The 20,289-nt window shown below is 41.3% G+C and overlaps 1 protein-coding gene and 1 non-coding gene across 2 annotated transcripts in view; one reads left to right on the plus strand and one right to left on the minus strand.

Moving 5' to 3' along the window:
• Window positions 1–9,562: 9,562 nt before the first annotated feature.
• Trnal-aag (transfer RNA leucine (anticodon AAG)) lies at window positions 9,563–9,644 on the minus strand. The gene has a single exon. It is a non-coding gene; the product is annotated as a tRNA-Leu (tRNA).
• Window positions 9,645–9,826: 182 nt separating this feature from the next.
• The window catches only part of LOC149802462 (large ribosomal subunit protein mL62-like), a 30,190-nt gene continuing 19,727 nt past the window's right edge, over window positions 9,827–20,289 (plus strand). Inside the window, exons 1-2 of the mRNA XM_089951700.1 lie at window positions 9,827–10,005; window positions 18,036–18,093. Coding sequence (XP_089807826.1) covers window positions 9,862–10,005; window positions 18,036–18,093 — 202 coding nt within the window. The 5' untranslated portion in view covers window positions 9,827–9,861. The remainder of the gene's footprint in view (window positions 10,006–18,035; window positions 18,094–20,289) is intronic.

Below are 20,289 nucleotides of genomic sequence, written 5' to 3' on the forward strand. Positions count from 1 at the left end.
TCAGTTCTGGGTGTCATTAACGGAGAAGTGGACAAACGTGAAGCTGCCGGAGACGCAGTCACCGCCGTGGCAGGTCGTGGTTTGCTTGTGTAAGGTTGCGTCCTGGCCGAAGTGCCTCTCTTGCGACTAGTTTTCTGTGGACTTTTCTTTTTCTGGGGGCTTCTTTTCTTTTTCCGGGATGGTGGTGGTGTCTGGGCAGAGGAGGGTCCTGCCACTGGAGAAGTTCTCCTTGGGGACCTGGTCTTTTTCTTCTTGGGGCTTCGTTGGACTTTTGTCTTGGGTATAACTTTGGGGGCATTAGGATCCCATCTTAAGAGTGAGCGAATGATGACCCCTCCTAGAGTACCGCTCCCTCCAGGTTTCAAAATGATTTGTTTTTTGGTTTGAGTGTCGATGCGGGGATCGGCCAGTTGGACCAAAGCGACTTTGTTTCGATCAAAAAAGCGTTTGGTTTGATGAGGAATCTGAATGATTCCTTGGAGTAATTGACGTGCCGTCACCGTGAACCATCGTAAGACTTCTTTGAGACTAGCTTCTAAGACACGAGCTCGTGTTTGTGGAATTTTTTTCTCGACTGATGCCATACAAGGCACGAATCAATTTGACGGGAAGATGCGACTGAAGGGACGTCATGTTCGCACTGTGTGAGATAGACGAAAAAGGGTCTGAGGTATTTATAGATTTTTTATGGGGAGTGAAATGAAGTCGAGGACGGAGACGTGTACAGGACAGGCCCTCCGTCTTGGCACCAGTGGTGAAACAAGTGGGTACGAAATCGCAAATCCTCAGGAGTCGTAGGTTTCAAATCGACGAGTAAATAGGCGTGTGGCGTTCGAGTGGCATCGTCGTACGCCTGAGTCAGCCAAGGCGTTCCTAACTGTTTGGCTAAGACTTGCACTTGCGATTTATCTCGAGGGCTTTTAAACAAGACCACGTAATGCGCATTGAGACTGATGGTGCGATGGGCTTTACTTTGTTGAAACAAATTTTGGGTGATGTAAACGATACTGGCATTACGGTGATGCCCTTTGCGCGTGAACCACAGTTTAATTTCTTATTCGTCTTCTCCTAACATGTCGTTGAAAATGACCAAATGGGTTTGACGGGAGTCAGAGACGATGCCGTCGTCTTCTTTAGGAATGCTTTCCACAAACACGATGGAATCGCCTTGACTTTCTCGCAAGAGGCTGTACGCCGATTGCCACTCTTTGTAACACCACACGATCCGTTGAGGGGGTCGATCGATCAAATGATGTTTATGTTCGATCAAACGTTTGACGAATTCAGTTTTGCCAGAACCGCTAGGTCCAGCAATGAGCATGTTAAAGGGATGGCGAAGATACAAAGCCTCCCAACTGGCACGATCTAAGTGTTCGTCGATGACTTTGACAGTAGAGGAAGAGGGAGCAGAGACAGTAGAGGTAGTCATGGCGTGAGGAATGTCACTTGTGACACGAAAAAACAAACAAGACAAGAGTTTATATACTTTTTCAGAACACGTTTATTGAATGTTTTTTTCAAACATGAATACGAAAGACAAAAATACATAAAAGCCAAAGGCTTAAGTACAAGAATAAAAGGCACATGAACGTGGAATAAAAAAGAAGTGTCTGTACAACAACCACATGTTTTGGGTAAAGTTCTAACCAGTTCTATAGTAGGGGGTAAGGTCACACAAGTGTCCTCCCGAAAGGGTCTTTCAGGCCTGTCCACGACAGTCCCGTCCTGGGTGACGGGTTCTTCTGGCACCGTCACTAACACAGGTTGAAAAGTAACTTTTTTCCTTGAATAACTCTCGTGCATACTGGGCCACCTCTTGTGTCCAAGCCTCAAAACCCTGGTCTCGGTGATGTCCAACATTTGACTCCTAACCAATCTGGTTTCTTCTTCGTCAACGACATGGTAAGTTACTTCAATGAACAATGAACTATTGGTCTTGGACGTTGTCCCTTTTTATATGCTGACCAATATCGATGTGACCGTACGGCAACGTAAAGTGATTGGGAAGTCTCACTCGCTTCTGGTACACGATTTGATAGATTTTTTCCAGGGGTCGACTGAAGATGTGGTGAGTGGGTAAACGTACAATCTTGTTCGGTTGATAAGTGGTCACTTTAAAGTTTCCATCCTCTCCCGATTGCAAGGCTTCTTTCAATACCCCAAAGTTGACCACTCGACTGGTACGATGATTCAGAGTCAGTCCTTTCACTTTGCACGTCGTGTGCACTTCTCCTTGTTTGTCCCGGTATTCGTAGCCGTAATTTTTGGGACCACCACTGACGAAACTTAGAATCTTGTCGTCGGGATGCTCGTCTGTCCAGGCTCCTAAACGGTCTCCTTCGATGTCAGGGTGCTGTTGAATCGGGTGATGGATGTAAATGCAACTCTCCGTGTCAAAGTACAGGACGCGTTCTTCTAACAGTTCTAAAGCTTCGTACAATTTTAAGCGAGCATGAGCTGTCACGTAAGCCGCAATGATGACATTTCCAAAAGGGTCGTCTTGTACAAAGTCCAGATCTTCTTCGTAATTGACCAAGATCAAATCCTCTCGAACGACGTCCACGTGTTTCATGTATTTGGTTTTGTCGTGAATCATCTGGAAGTAGCGGGAAGGTTCTGTCAAATATTCCGTCTTGGGTAAACACGGTCGTTGTGCCATTTTACCCCACAAGCAATTTAACATCACTTTGGCAAACGATCGCCTGCCTTCGTTTTTTTCGATGTGGTCTAAAGAGATGCCTTCTTGTGCGTAGTATTTCTCTTTGAATTGTATTTGGTCTTCGGGAGTGTGACACCAGGAAGGATAGCCGCTGGCTTCTTGTTTCAGTTTCAAAAAGGCATCCACGTAGTCGGGGAAAATGCCTTTCTGAGTAGGGTCACCCTTGTGGTACTGTTGTGTCTTGGGAAAGTGGCAAATTTCGTACACTTCTAACAGTTGGTATCCCATGTCCAGAGCTTTGAACAATTCCACGCTGACCCAGGTTCCCGTCAAGGCACGTTCTTCCTGGCTGTGATGGCAAGGTTGGTCCTGGTTGCACGTTTCGGCACAAGTACGGCACAAGGGAAACATCAGTTTGCCTTGACAATGGTGAGGTAAGACGGGATGGTATAGATTCGTGGGAGGCAAAACTTTACACTTGATCAAGCCTCCGTTTTGTCGAATGTTTTTCAGGTCGATGTGTTCCGTGAACAATTGCGGGTGCCCTACAGGAAAGCGACAATATTTGCACACGTAGGGATACAGCGAACACACGTCCAAGTATTTGATTTCTTCTCCTTTCTCTTCGTCGGCTTGGTACAGCAAACAGGTGGCATTGGTCCTTCCTCCGTACAAACTATCCCTCGGGTTCAGCGGGTCCATGAACTGGTAACTTTCCACGAGGCGTTTAAACTCGGGATCGGTTTTCAAGCGGTGATCGTATTCGTGTTCCCACATTTCCACCACTTGGTATCCTTGCTGTTCTAACTTTAGGCGTCGCTGACAAGTGTCCTGGTACAAGTCTTCCATGGTTCGTTGCAAAAACTGATTTTTAGTGTCACGGTCAGGGTAACAGACGGGACATCCGTGAAATAAGCAACCGTTAAACTCGTACACGATCTTGGGGTTTTATAAGTCCCAGCCATCTACCGAATACGTTCCGATGGTCTTTTCGCCTCCTCCGTTCCGGGCATGCTGAATCCATTTGTCTTCCTTGTCACACAAGTAATGTAACCAACGTAGGGCTTTGACCGAGTATTGACGCTTGACATAGTGGGTCGTTTGAGGACTGATGACAGCCACGGTGTTTTCAGGCATGAATCGTTGGCGGTACACTAAGGAACACGCTTTGGCAATGGTGCAAGCTTCTTTCAAAGGATCGACCCCTCCGTGTTCCATGAACAGTTCTCGAAATTTTCCACAGCAACGTCGTAAAATGTCCACGTCGGAACGACAATACTTTAACATTTCTTCCTGAAAGTCGAAGGGTCAGAGGCATGAGCCTGGTACCAAGCGTAGAAAGCTTCTCGTTGTTCGGTACGCATGTTGTCGGGGTCGTAATAGTGAGCCTCAGGCAAATGGGGTAGAACGGCGTGTTGATTGGCTTCCGTATTGAAAAAGTGTGGAAAGTACCCTTTAGCCATTTCTGTCATTCCAAACGTTTTAGGCATTCGACTCAAAGGCATGGCCAAGTAACTCATCGAATCTTTAAACTGCACTTGTCCCACTTGCATGAAAATGATTTTGGCTCCGTTCAAAATCAATTTAGGACGTTCGGTGCCATGTTCCGTATAGTACCTCAAAAGAAACTGTCCATCGTATCCGGAGAAATTGTGAACCATCACCGTGGCATGACGATGACAATCTCCGTAACGTTCGATGTCCTCTTGGCTCCACGTCTTGTCGATGGGGTTTAAGACCCATCGGGCAAAATCGGCTAACGTGTTTGGTCCCCGAAAGATTTTTTCACGCCCTCCGGGAATCTTGCTGCAGTGAGGGCAATGACTGAAGATAGGTTCTTGAATGCACTTCTCGCACGCTCGATGAGCCACACAGAAATTAGGAATGTGAATGCCAGTCTCTTGAATGCATTCGAAATCGAAAAAGATGAAATTGCCTTTCTTCTTGTGACCGTCCTCTTTCTCTGGTGGGGGTTGTTATTTTTGCACGTAACATTCGTGTTCCAAGTCCGCGATGTGGTGACAAATTTGACATTTTTTCTTTCCTCGACATACGTGTGCCTTGGCATTGTTGGTAAGTATGCCTTGTCCACACGTAGGGCACAATCTCAGGAGTTGACAAGCACATTTCTTCTGTGAACCTTGTGTTTTCAAATGTTGCTGGTAACAGGCAGGGCTGACAAACGTGCGCAGACAAGTTGAACAAGGCACTGGTTCTTCGCTCAGACAGGGTGGAGAGGCCAAACATCCTGGGCATTTCAATCCACAATGCTTGTGTTGCTCTCGATTGTTATAACCATGATCACATTTCTCACAATAATAACTGTATCCCAGGAATCCGGTGATACTGGTAATGGTATCGAAATGGTCATCGTGATAATAAAGGTGAATGTATTTTCCGTCCTTAAAATCCTGGCCTCGAAACAACAGAGACCCGCGCATTTCTTGAGGGTGCACTTTCAAGGTGTAGCGTGGAGCTAGGGCATCTTGCAATTTTTGCATCTCAGGAATGCCACAGGGTGTGTCTTTGGACAGGCCAGCTTGTTGCAACAGGAGTTCTGCTTCGTTTCGTTGTTTGGCTCGATCGGATCGTTGAATAGTGTTCCAGGTTCTTTTCCATTCTGTCGTGTCGTTCTTGTTGGCATAGGTTCGTCCCACCACGATGGCACGGGCTAAACACATCTGGTCATGAGGATTGTGAATTTGGACAAGACTACGCTTAATGCTGCGAAGCTCGTTCACCAATAACATCTTTTTGCGTCCTGTCCCTTGAGGAAGAGAGACGTGGGCCATTTTCAGTGTGGCTTTACCATCGGTGATGTCAAACTGGTCATTAGATTGTTGTACGTGTTGAATCTTATCCATGATTTTGGAAGGGGTTAGTTCTGCAGGTCTGCTAAACTCGATCCAAACAGGGGATTTCAAACCGTCGTGATCTATGGATAGTGTCAAGCGATCGTCTTCTTTGGCTTGACATTGTCGCTTGAGTGCGGTGAGCAAAGAATCCCACATCTCGGTGATAAACCCTTCTGATTTCTCCAAGGGTACGTCGGCCTTGAAATCTTTAAACTTCACCGTGTAGGTGTAAGCCGTGGTTCTAAATTTTCTAGAGGAGCGCTTTTCCGTCTCTCGAATGGAATAGTACTTTTCAGGGTTGACTAAGGGTGGTGAACTTGGTTTAGAGGGTTCGGATTCTGGTTCACTCATGTCCTCTTCAAAATCACTGGCATGAATTTGTGCCAAGATTTCAGCCCTGGTACGAGGCGATAGATCACGTTTCTGCCTCTTACTTTCTTCTTCTTCTTCTTTCTTCTCGAATGAATGGGATCGTTTCATCTTGAGTGCAAAACGTCAAATGACTCAAGTTTAAACACCATAGACTAATTTATAGTCTTGGCAAACCAGCGTATATAAAAAGGGTGTGTCTTGTCCTTTCACTATTCATTTCACTCTCAAACCGAGGAGAACGATGGAAGAGACTACCCAGATGGAACGTTTCGTCAGAGCTTTGCGAGGGGTCATTAGAAAATTCTCTTCAGACCAGCCGACGGACTACTCTCCTTCCTTTCGAGATAAGAGTCAGGATACTTGCTATATCTGTCAGAAGAAAGGGCATTGGTCTTCAGAGTGTCCAGACCGTCAAAAAAGAAAAAAATACAGGGGCTAAAAAAGACAAAAGTCAAGATACCTGTTATTATTGTAAAGAAAAAGGACATTGGTCTCCAGATTGCCCAAAAAAGAAACAAGAGGAGTCAGAAGAAAAGAAGGATTCTTCAGAAGAAGAGAGGGATTCTTCGGAAGAAGAGAGGGATTCTTCGAAAGAAGAGAGGGATTCTTCGAAAGAAGAGAGGGATTCTTCAGAGGAAGAAAGAAGACAATTCTATTTAAAAGAAGCAAAGAAACAGGAGAAGAAAAGAAGGGAAGAAAATGAGGAAAAAACGGTGAAGAAATTAAAAAAACAGAGAGACTAAACAAGGAGAAAGAAGAAGTCAATGAACTTTTAATTAAAGTGTTGTGTTGTGAATTGGATTGTAAAAAATGGATAAAAGAATACATGAATGATATAAGGTAAGTGTCTTTGAGTTTTGATTTTAAAATAAGAAGCTACACTCACGCACTCATACACAGACACGTACTATAAGGGTAAAATGGGTGGGGTTTATTTTTGAGTTATTGGCAAATTGAAATTGTATTTCTTTTCGAGAAATGTGGGTGGCCCTGAAAAGGGCCTTTTTATTTTGGTGTAGGGGTGAGTTTAACCAATCAACTTTAACTGCCTTAAGCCTTTGCCACGGCCAAGGCCTACTTCTGATGATTGGGTTGAAATCACTAAGGGTGGTAGGACAGGCTTAGTCACAGGGTTGGCGTGTTTAGCTCGGGAAGGTCGTATTCTCTTCGGTCGTGATAAAGAAGTCTGATACATTTGTTTCAGACTTCTTAACTCCGCTAAAATGTCCAACAGTACCGTAGCCGTTTGATTTTCATCCTCTTGTTTCTTTGCTGCTACTTCTTCTTGCTGTTGTTGCTGTTGTTTTTTTCTTACCTCTTCTTGTTGCTGTTGCTGTTGCTGTAAGAGAAAAGCTTGTTCCGCTTCCTTTTGTCGTTGCATAAATTTCTCCAATTCTTCTTTCTGTCTCTGTCTAAAATTCTCCACTTGCGGTAATGAAGAAGGTAACGAAGGTTCCGGAACAAATTCTTGCGAGGTAAGAAAATCCACAAAATCCCAATGTACCTCTTCTGAAAGTAAGTCCGGGTTCCCTTGGGCAGTCTCCCCTGCTGGTGCACCCCAGTGGATCGTTTTCTGAGTTTCCGTCATGTTGAATCACTGTCGCATAGATTGACCGCACACAAGCGCTAACGAATCTATATAGACCACGTGACGTCACAGACTGCTCTCTTCGGATTGGATGCGAGCTGACTGAATTTTGTAACGCGTGTTCGGATTGGTGAATGAATTCAATCCGTTTCAATCCTTCCTGTACCTATAAATAAGCGCAGTTCACTGCATTGATTCACTTGTTCCCGTCGCTTCAAGATGTGGACCGATGTGCAATCTTCTACGCTTGTGTCTTCCATGATGTTCCGGACGGACATGCTCATGTATGTCCGATCCAAGTGGACCGTTGTCCACAGGACAAACACCAGCCTGTGGATACGTAGGATCTACGTTGAAAGACAAGGATGCCTGAAAAGAGTGCTGATTTACGGACCAACAGTGAGACGTAGCCTAAGGACAAGAAGAAGACCAATGCGGTACCATTTATGTTAATGAATACATTAACATAAACCCAAAGGCCCTTTTCAGGGCCAGCCATATTTCTCGAAAAGAGATAGTTTTTCCATTGGCTACCCGTTTATTAAAAAAATTTTTTAAAAAAAAAATCCCATATTCAATTCCCCTTTGTCCCTAAACAACCCCCAAACTCTATTCCCATGTTAAATTCCCCTTGTACGTATATCGGCCCACAATTTTTTCCCATGTTAATTCCCCTTGGACGTATATTAACCCACGATTTTTCGCCATGTTAAATTTCCATTGTATGTATATTCACCCAGGGGTCTCCGTAATGCTAATTTCCATTGTACGTATAGTGCCCCACTTAACTACTGCTGAATGAGAGCGTCAGTAGCTTCTGCAGTTCTTTCAGTGACCTTTGTAATAGGTTTAAATAACTTTTCTGTACCTTCTGCTAATTCAGCTTGTGCTTCTTGACGTTCTTGAAGTTTCTGTCTAAAAGCATCACGAACAGGCAAAATCCTTTTGATTGCTTCTAATCTTTCTCTAGCTAATCTAGCCGTGTAAGACTCCGTACCCGGTGTCATAATTAATATAATAATGATTTAATAATAGCAGCAGAGAGGATATGAACTCATTGAAACGTCAGGTGGGTAAACGAAAACACACATACAAATTTAGAAAAACACAAACGACAGAATAAAATAACAACAACAAAAAAACAACCCAATTAGAGAAACTCTCGGTAAAGTTAGAGGCTTCGGTTTAGCGTTATTGACCTTACATTTTTCACTTTTTTCGTATGAGGTTTTCGTTTTCAAAATGACGTTTCAGCAAAAGGTCTGTTCACCTTCTCTGCTGCTCTGGATTAGTACGAAAGTGGGTCTGTTTGACCTTATTTGCTGCTATATGGTGACACGGACAGCAGTACGAGCCTCTAACCCCCATACCCCCATGACTGGCTCACTAGCGTCACGTGTGTGTTTTAACTTGCAGGTTCCACTTCAGAAGGACAAAATTAAAGTGATCAAACATCTGTGGGCCGCGTGGGGGATAACTTGTCATGGGGGATAGAGACGAGGACGTGTGTCAGGGGACCCTTGGGGTAACGGACAAGGCAAAAGCGGAAGTTTCGTTCAAAGATTATATCACAGATAAAAAGTAGGGATGTCGTACTGCAATATCAAAGAAAAAAGGAAAGTATATCGTACTACAAATTCAAAGATAAAAGGTAAGTCTACATTATCAGAGATAAAAAGTAAGTATGTCGAACTACATCATACAAGATTATAGGTAAACTTGTAGTACTACAATATCAAAGATAAAAAAGCATGTCATACTACAATATCAAACATAAAAGGTAAGTATGTTAGTATTTTAAAAAGCTGTATAAACATTGTTCATTGCTGTCTGCTGTTCTCGTTCGTGAAAATATAGTTATGTAGTAAATGCGTATACTACGAGACCGACGATTGTTACATATCGGCAGATATTTATCGTTCTGTGTTATCCCAGATAGCAGAAAAGGACTACTGCAGTATAGATCTGCACTGGTTGAATTCTGGAGGTAAACTATTTTACCACTATAATGTTTTTAATCAGTACTTATCAGTGAACAACACAAAAATTATGCATTAATTATAATGGAGGCAAACAAAGTAAAATAATTGGCAGCGGTGGGATTCGAACCCACGCCTCCGAAGAGACTGGTGCCTTAAACCAGCGCCTTAGACCGCTCGGCCACGCTACCACTTACGACAATGTTATAACAATCTAATTATTTATAATGGGCTTAATCTCTGTCTTGGTATATATTCAATTTTGTAAAATGAAAGTTACTATTATTATTACTAATTTTTTTTAAACATCGACGATACGATCTCTTTTATTCTTTGATCGAAATCCATTATGGGAGTTCTTACATTTTACAGTCTGATCTGTGACCTTGACATTTACTGGGAGACAATATGATTTCACGAACTTGTTGTGTTTTGAAATCGGTCAGGACTAATTCCGTGACTCTTTTAAGACAGACATATAAAAGCGACTGTGCACTTGAAAAGCTTTATCCAAACAGTAACCCTGATCCACTCAAACATGTTGAATTTAAGGTAAGAAACGAATATTTATTGTAAAGAATCTAGATTTCGAGGGGCTACTGGAAACACTGAAATACACCACAGCACAGGTGCACGACGCGAGCTTGATGTTAAGAAAAAAAATAATAATCTAAAGGAAAAAAATCATACAGAGTGACGAAAATACCTTAGATTACCCCCATGACCCGTTCTGACATAGGACCTTCTCTATCATAATATATAAGAGAGAAGGTACGGAACTTCCAAATACTTCGCTCCACCCATGACCCTCGATTTCCTTCTGCTATTTCCGTCTTTAAAGGCACGCGACCATATTATATGGCTTGTTTTACTTCTGAGATATTTTTCTATCCATCAAGCCATCACTGACTTTTCTGCGTTGTACCAAACTGAAGTTACGGGCTCCGAAACTGCGATTTTCGCGAAGTTTTCCTTTGTGGACACTTCCGTGCTCGTATGATAATAAGAATAACCTTTTGAGCCAGTCATATTTCGGCGTTGACGTTAGTGCCGCCTATTTTGAAAATAAAGATGCATGTATACGATGTGTTGTGCAGTGAAGAAGACAATGTATAATACTTGCATGGAACAGGATTCCTAAAGTTGAATCGAGTTAATGGTAAGTAAAAAACTTACTTTTGCATCTACCGCTGTTCTGTAATTCAAGAAGGGATGCACCATAGAGTTGAAAACATTGTCCATATCGCTCTTGTCACTGGTTTTCATAGGAGCACAGAAGTGTCCACAAAAAACTTCACGAAAATCGCACGTTTCGCAGCCCGTAACTTCAGTTTGGTACAGTGCAGAAAAGTCAATGATGGCTTGATGGATAGAAAAATATCTCAGAAGTAAAACAAGCCATATAGTATGGTCGCATGCCTTTAAAGACAGAAATAGCAGAAGGAAATCGAGGGTCATGGGTGGAGCGAAGTATTTGGAAGTTCTGTACCTTCTCTCTTATATATTATGATAGAGAGGGTCCTATGTCAGAACGGGTCATGGGGGTAATCTAAGGTATTTTCGTCACTCTGTATGATTTTTTTCCTTTAGATTATTCTTTTTTTCTGAACATCAAGCTGGCATCGAGCACCTGTGCACCACAGGTGCTCGACGCGAGCTTGATGTTGAAAAAAAAAGAAATAAAAACCCACAATAATCTAAAAGAAAAAAAATCATGCAGAGTGATATAAATACCTTAGATTACCCACATGACCCATTCTGATGTGGGACTCTCTCAATCTTAATATATAAGAGAGAAGGTACGGAACTTCCAATACTTCGTTCACCATGATCGTCGATTTCCTTATGCTATTTCCTTTTTTTTTTTATTTTAAGGTACACGACCATACTGTATGGCTTGTTTTACTCCTGAGATATTTTTCTATTCATCAATCCATTATTGACTTTTTCAAGGGCATCTGAGGCCACCTAATGTCCAATTTTTTACGTGGACACACACGTGCCTTGAATATTATTGAAAAAACACTATGGTGCAGATATGTCCTTGTGTTCTAAGGAAAATAACAATAGGCCTTGCCTAATATTGAGTACATCATTTCCTCTATTCTTAGATTTTACGTTGTATACTTTTTATGTTTGCCCACACTACAAGTTGACATTGCATATGTATTTGCATGTTGCTTTAATAAACAAAGTCCACAGGTGATTTATCTTATATTTCAATCAGAAAAACTGCAGGTTTTGTTTATTAAATGCTTATAGTATATTCAGTGCATACACAGATGTGTATGCACTATGACACTGCATACAACCTGGTGAGTTTCATGGCAACATCATACAGTTTTCTTAGTGCATACACATGAGGGTACGCTGTATAACACTGCATACAGCCAGATATATTTCAAGGTAACAAGTGATTTAGTATGACATTTATTATTTCTTTATTACAGGATAATGTAAGGACAGTCTGTGGGGCAGTGAGACCACACACAAAAAATGTTGCACTGTTTTTTGCAAATTATGACCGTCTAAAACAAAAAAAAACTGAATCTGATTCCAGACATACATATCTCCCTCATCTTTAGATTTTTCCGTATTTCTTTCATGTCTAAATTGCTGGGACCAACATCTTTGGCAGCCTGTGAAACCCTCTAGAAGGAAGGACTAGCATTCAAGGAGTCATTCAGCTTCTCCCAATATGGAGGAGAATACAGACACTTCTCAATCTCCGAACAGTGTATTTGCTTCAGGTAATGGGTTGCTTCCTCCAGCAGGAGAGGTGGAGCACTGCAGTAGTGGGTTGCACCCTCTTCTGAAGGAGGTAGGGCACTGTGACAGCGGTTGCACTTTCCTGTTAAGGAGGTAGAGCACCATGACAGTGGGTTGCGCTCTCCCATTAGGGAGGTAGAGCACCACAACACATCTTGTGCTTCTGGCAGCATGTTGCTCCTTCTTGTTACACTGAGAGACTGCAACTATTATGCACAGAAAGATAAATCAGGTGAGGCTAAGGTCTTCTGTTATTACTCATCTGCCTCACAATATGGGGACAGGGTACAGACCGGATTCCCCTTCTCCCCCCCACCATCCCATCATGTGTCCGGAACTAGGATCACTTTGTTGTCCCTTCCCCCAATCCAAATTATATCGGTGAAACTTTATGGGATCTGGGATCCTTCACTTCAGGACCCGTGGTCCATTATGCCATCATGGGTTGATGACAGATGGGATGGCAGGACATAGCTGCAGCATCACCTCTCCATCAGGTGACCTCCACTTGGAAAGCTAAAGGTTTTACATCATCCAGGGTAGACTTACATTCTTGCTTCCCTTCTGGACCTCATGATGAACCACGGACAGTGGTGCAGAGTGCTCCTTTCTAGACTATGAGGATGACAATAGTCTCTCTATTCTTTTGAACTGAATGACTTTGAGACCAAAACTGTGGCAATGACACCTCTGAGGCACATCCCTTCATCTAAGCTTTAGGAGAAAGAAGAGGTCTGGTTCTTTGATAAAGGGATAAACTTTTACCCCCAGATTTGTACCCCAAACCTTCTGGCACACAGTCCAAAAAGATCTTCTCCATTTGGAAAAGATCTCAGGGATATCAACATAACCAGACTTCATACTTCTCTCACATTCATCTGTGATAGAGGAAATATCACAGAGGCTTTCGCTTAGCTAAATATTGCTTGACACCTTAGAGGGGGTTCCTTCCTCCTCAACATTGAGACCCTGGTCTCTTCTGTCAGCTGCCGGGTACATTCCCCAAAGAGGTTTACCAAATCTCTGCACTTGGATGCCAATGCATCCAAAGTGGGTATTTCTAAAGGAGCCTGGACATGCCATCGCATCAAAATAATGTCATGAAGCAGAAAACTGGTTCTCTTAACCATTATTTCACATGCCTGCTTATTCTCAGCTACTTTCTTCATTATGCTGAAAGAGGCCTCATTGAATCCAGCTTGTTTACATGTTCTGGAAGCTGTGAGCAAGATGTCCTGATGCGTTCTTTCTGTTGCCATAGCATTATTGGCAAAATTTCTGCACATATGCCATGATGCATTGGATCTTCAAAGATTTTGCTTAATAATTCTAAAGACTTTCTAAGAGCTGCTTCACTAGAAGCAGAGACCTTCTTAGGGTCTCATATTTACCGTGGCTTCTCAAGACTTGGTGAATCTTCAACATTGATCCTTCATATCCACTCCTGGCCCATCGCAGTTGGCCAAGAATTGTATTCAGGCAAGGGCCATCTGCAAAATTTTCAAGCAGACGCAGCCCCAGTTCAGTCCACAAACTAAAGCTAAAACACCTCCTCACTTGTCACATCCATGGTACTCAGGTTGCTACGGACCCCAAAAGAGGAAGTTCACTAACCCTCCTTCCTTTCCCACTGGAGGAAGGGGGCGGGGACAGCCATATTAATTTAACCTCTCTCTACTAACATGCAAGTAGGTGCTTGCATAGGCCTCTACTCAGGAGCTTCTTCAATCATCATGAACAACTGTTATAGACTCTATTTTCGGGAACAACCCCCACTATCAAAGACCAAAATTTTCTTTCCCCAGCTGCATCAGGTGAAATTAAGAAATATTCCTAGTCGCCTCAGACAACGCATCTGTCATAGCATATATATGACATCAAGGAGGCATACTTGCCCTTTCTCTTGTGTGGAGGTCTGGAACCTCTTCATCTCGACAGCCTAAGAAGATGTCACTGAGTTTGTCATATTTCGGGCAAGATAAACATCTTTGCGGAGAGCCTGAACAGAACAAGCTGAGCTGTTTTCACATTATGGTCTTATTACCACTCAGTAACAGAGTCCCTGTACACACTCTGGGGAAGACCCCTAGTGGATTTGTTTGCAACCAGGCTTTATAACAAATTTCCCTTTTATGTCTCTCATATCTCTGACCATTGAGCATGGGCAGTAGATGCATTTGGCTCCAGTTAAATAGCCTGTTAGCATATACTTTCCTATTCTTCTATCCACTACCACAAGTTCTGCTAAAGTCCGAACTTCAGTTCAGATCATCCTCATTTCCCCACTGTGGTCCCAGTGATCATGGTTCAGTGCTCTCTTAGACCTGCTGATAAATCCACCCAGGTCTCTACCTCTCAAAGGGGATTTCCTGTCACAACACAGGTGATCACTTCTCCACAACAGCCCACACATTCTCCACCTTCACATCTCAAGTGATCTCTCTGCATAACAAGTTTTTGGGCCAAGTACCAGTTACATCATTGAGGCCAGGAGAGCTTCTACATCCAAGGTCTCTGATGCCAGATGGAGAATTTTCTGTTTACTAAAAAAACATGTTGATCCTATTCATCCCTCTGTAACCATTTTTTTACTGATTCCCTTTTGTTCCTTTTTGAGATCTATAAAGGGCTATTCAGATGCCATCTCCAACACACTTAAATTGTCTCAGGGCATGGAAATTGATTCAGATTCGCACCATGCCAATCATATTAAGTATTTGGAGCTCCAGAAACCTATCTCTGGCTCTCTTTTGTCCAGATGGAATCCTCTTGTCATTAACCAAAGCCACATATGAAGCTTCCTTTCAAGACCTCACACTCAGTTCTACTTGCTCAAGCTTATGCAAGACAAAGAAGTGAGATTCATGCCTTCAGGGATGGTCCTGGCGTTTAAAAAGCTGTCGCAAAAAAAATCGCCAACCTCAATATTTTGTCGCCAATTTTCAAAAAGTGTCGCCAAAATAAGTAGTGTACATTTTTCCAAGTGTTAATTTAGTCTATTAATGTAACAGGCAATGAAAATTACAAAAGATGGGTTAGTTAATACTTTAAGCATTAACAAGATGTTACAAAGTGTTACATGAAGATCCGTCGCGATTTTAGGGCTGCCCACTTGTTGAATGCAGTTTCAAAGTCTAATTTTTCACATCTGTACATGCTGATTCTCATTAAATTCTCGAGAGATGAGATGCAGAGCTTATTTCTGATGTCAGTTTTTATGAGGTTCATCATACGGGATCCACGTTCACAGTCTACAGTGCTGACAGGTGACACTAGTAGTCTCTCAGCAGCCCCCCCCCCCCCCATGGCTAGCTTCACAAAGCTTGTAGCGAATTGCTTCCTAACTCCCAAGAATGATCACTGAATGCTGTATAAATTTTCTCGACAAGAAAAATAGGATCTCCATTCCCACGAATGAAACGTACACAAGTCAAAACCTGGCAATACTGGACCGTATATATAAGCATAAATTCACACCCAATTTAGGGATTCTTTCACTCCTGTATTTTGAGAAATAAATAATTATTATTAATTATGCAAAACTGTTTTTTTTTGTTTTGTTTTTTTTGCTATTTCTTGTTGCGGAGTTTAAGTTTCTGCAGCCGTAACACGGGACTGATGGCAAAAGGAAAAGATCAATGAGTAAAATGCTGCACTGGCGACAGATGTAATTGTGATTGAGATTTTTTCCATTTGCTTTGTATTTATACACAGTAGTCGGTACTTCAAAGGTTATCAGTTTTCTATGAAGGTTCAGCAAAACTATTGTATTGGTATATGTATAAAAAAAAACAGAAGGATTAGCCATACAATTAATTGTATCTGTTCTATTCGCGTCTTCAGAAGTCGGTCAGTTGTAGGTATAGTGCGGTAGCATGATTGACTGTATCGCAGCATACAGTCCTCAGCCCAGATGTCAGCATAAGCAGATTATGATGTAACAATGCACTGTAAAGATGGGGTTGTCAATAAGAACAAAGGATCGTTTGTGTAACAGATTGATTCCAATGCATTGCTTAGTCAAGTTTGTGGCTTCCTTTCGTTCTGCCTTTTAATTTATCCAGTCCAAATCCATGATTGTATGTACAAATTAAATAACCAAAAAGTATGTCGCCAAAAAAATCGCCAGATGGGATATTTTTGTCGCCAATAAGAAAAAAAAATCGCAATTTGCGACATTGGCGAAGCCCAGGATGATCCCTGATGCCTTGTATATTGACACTGGCTGTCCCCAGTTAATGGGAATTCCATTTGCGTTCTTTGCCATTTGGGATTTCTCACTAAAAATTATTACCCTTGGTGGCTTCCCTTCTTATAAGGGTCTCAGTCATATCTGTGCCAAGGATGATCAAAATCTTTGCCCTGTGTGTGCTCTGCACTTCTATCTTAGTGCCTCCAAGGCAAAAAGGAATGGTACAAAACATCTCTTCCTCTCTCTTGGGAGCTCTGTTGACTCTTTCCTGGTGGATTGTCATCACAATCAAAAAAGCATATCCATCCATCCCTCATTAAGACCTAAATCTCATGAGGTTTGAGCAAGTCCTACCTTAATCATTCCTCCTTGGAGGATGTCATGGAGGCATCTTTTTGGAGTTCCATACTGTCTTTGCCTCTTTAGCACAACAGAGCATGGGCATTTCTTCTCTGAGGCCCCTTGTTATGGCTCAGAGAGACGGCAACCTTCTGTAAGTGGACATCACCCAATTTGGTGAGTACATTTTTTTCCTTCTGTTTTTTATCTTTTGATAATAGCATCAGCCTACCCTCCTAACTGACAAATTCAGCTAATCAGTATTGGCAGGATAAGTAATTGCTGCTGTTAAAATATAGGGTTGGGGGGGTAAAACTATTTTTACTTATGCAATACTTACCTGCTGCTATTGCCGAATGCCCTCCTTGCAACTAGCTGTAATGTCTTACATAATCATCTGAAAACGATGGCAGGTGATATCTATCTTCTGCTCATGACTATGCAGCATCATTCCTAATTAATGATGGAAACCTTGTTTATGATCCATATGACATTGCAAATATTTTCAATGAATTCTTGTAAACATTACCTCTAAGATTACCAAACATAATACCATTAGTTCTTTTTACAGTTTTACATTGTATTCTAGGGAAATAAATTATTTGTTGAATTTAAAAACTTGCTGGTTTTCGCTCTTTTGTATTGCTTATTTTAATACTATAGAGTTGTAATACACAAAACTTCCAAATGATACTAAATTTGAAATCCAGGAAATAATGTCCAAGTTTGTTTTGAATTACTTGATTTCATTGGAATATTGGATGTAGCTTGCTTTCAGTTTGATTACTGGATGTAGTTTGATTTCATTGGAATATTGGATGTAGCTTGCTTTCAGTTTGATTATTGGATGTAGTTTGATTTCATTGGAATATTGGATGTAGTTTGATTTCAGTTGGAATATTGGATGCAGTTTGCTTTCTGTTAGAATATTGGATGTAGTTTGCTTTCATTGGAATATTGGATGTAGTTTGCTTCGAGTTTAAATATTGGATGTAGTTTGATTTCTTTGGAATCTTTGATGTAACTTGCTTTCAGTTGGAATATTGGATGTAGTTTGCTTTCAGTTGGAATATTGGATGTAGGTTGATTTCATTGGAATATTGGATGTAACTTGCTTTCAGTTGGAATATTGGATGTAGTTTGCTTTCAGTTGGAATATTGGATGTAGTTTGCTTTCATTTGAAATATTGGATGTAGTTTGCTTTCAGTTGGAATATTGGATGTAGTTTGCTTTTATACCTACTTTTATAAAAAAATATGAAATTTATTTTTGTTTTTCCAGGATACCAAAGTTTCAAAGAAAGCTAGTGAAGGATCATTTTCAGGATATGTACCCATAGGTAAAGTACAATTTTTTTCTTTTGTGACACATTTGATGTAAATTAATTTAGACCTTGCATCTTGAGATTTATCGGACATCTGGTAATCACCTTGTCTGTCTGTCTGTCTAGTAATCACCTTGTCTGTCAGTCTGGTAATCACCTTGTCTGTCTGTCTAGTAATCACCCTGTCTGTCTGTCTGATAATCACCCTGTCTGTCTGTCTGTCTAGTAATCACTTTGTCTGTCTGTCTTTCTAGTAATCACCTTGTCTGTCTGTCTGGTAATGGGGGCGCTTACCAGATAATATGTACTTTTGAGAGAGTGACATATGTAAGGTGAAGTAGTTCACATTTAAAACATGCACAATGGAGAGAATGTTGGCATACCTCTATGCTACATTAATGTAATGTGGATGATATTTCTTTTGGATATTGTACTTTTGGAAATTTTACATGATTTAAGCACACTGCTAACTAAAATGACTGCTCCCTTGTATTAAAAAATCAGCCTGAATTAGTCTAAAGTACACTATACATAGGAGCTATTAAAATAGGGAAAATTAATTTTGCCAGACTAGCCAATACCAGCTTCTGAAAGTGCAATGAATGAATTACCAAATATATAAAATGTAAAAAAAATTATCAGCTCTTTTTTTATACAATTTACCTCTGAAGTTCAGGAAGTGAAAATGACCAAGTAGAGCTAGCACTTTTTTGAAAGGTGCACATCTGAAGTAAGGCCAAGCTGTATACTCTATAACCCATAGTACACCCATCAATCATACACCAAAATAAAGGGAATTAAAGGTTCTTTGCATTATACCTAAGATATACAAGGTCTTTTTTAAATAGCAAGTATAACCAGTGAGGAAAGCCGGGGAAATTCTTTTTCTTTAAAATCCTTGTCTGTCTGTCTGTCTAGTAATCACCTTGTCTGTCTGTCTGTCTAGTAATCACCTTGTCTGTCTGTCTGTCTGGTAATCACCTTGTCTGTCTGTCTAGTAATCACATTGTCTGTCTGTCTGGTAATCACCTTGTCTGTCTGTCTGGTAATGACCTTGTCTGTCTTTCACTCCATCCATACGTTGTACGGTTGTAACTACATGTACATATAACAAAGTGCAGTAACCATTTTATTGTCATACATCATTTATTGCATGAAAGTCTTTCATATTTGTTGAAAAGTGTGTTGTTGGGGGTGGGCTGTCTTATCATAGAACATAGCTTTCTTATTAAAGATTTGCAGTATTTTCATTGGGATGTAATTTTTATCAAGCATGGTTGTATCAAAAGAAAAGAAGTCTTTATTGTTTAATAAACTTCCCATCACATATTATTGCATCCTAGTAAGGCTTGAATCATTTTCCAGGGTTGCATCTCGGTTGTGAGATTGTGAAAGTCCTCACAAAAATTGAAAATATTGAGCATAATTTTGAATCTTTGTAGGCATAATCACACAAAAAATAAGAACTGAGCTCAAAATTTTCTTGAATTATGTATGCTTTTATTCAGAAGAAATATAAAATATATTTGTTTGCCGTGGGTTGCGTCCTGTGTCGGGGGAGGAAAGGATCCTGGTAGTTGAGCAGAGACTTTCTGATGCAATACACTACTTTGGCCTTTACTTCTTCTAGACAGGTGGTTGGGATGGGCCCAGTCTTGACTAATTGGCTGGTCATGCTAAGTCCTAGGAGGTCTTTATTTACTTGATCACTTTCTTTTTATCGCCATGTGTCTCTCTTGATACCACCATTGCCCTTACTTTCTACCCCTTTATATTTTATTTCTCCTACTCTCAGAAGACTTCCTAGAAGTTGGTGGCTCAATGGGGTAATCTTACCTAATGAGCATACCACCTGTGTATCCCTGGCACTTGGAAAGTGTCCCCTTGTTGGACTCCATGACGGGTGGGTGAGCACGGGTGATGAAAAAAATAAAAATCAAAAATCAAACAAAAGACCCACACAAGAGAACAAAAACTGTTTCAGACTCAGACGATGAGCCATGTAGCATGGAATCTTTTCCTCGCTTCATGGTCATCCAGTCCAAAGATGAATTTAAACCACTTGCTGCACTATTGCCATTTATACTTGAAAAGACTATACTTGGATTAGTCGGCAAACCCTAAAGTGTTAAAAAAGATGAAATCAGGTGGTCTGCTTGTAGAGTGCGAACGTAAAGCACAGACTGAAAACATCCAAAACATTAAGACCTT

This window comes from Sinohyriopsis cumingii, chromosome 3, assembly GCF_028554795.1.
Source record: "Sinohyriopsis cumingii isolate HCF-2022 chromosome 3, ASM2855479v2, whole genome shotgun sequence".
NCBI classification, from domain to species: Eukaryota; Metazoa; Mollusca; class Bivalvia; order Unionida; family Unionidae; genus Sinohyriopsis; species Sinohyriopsis cumingii.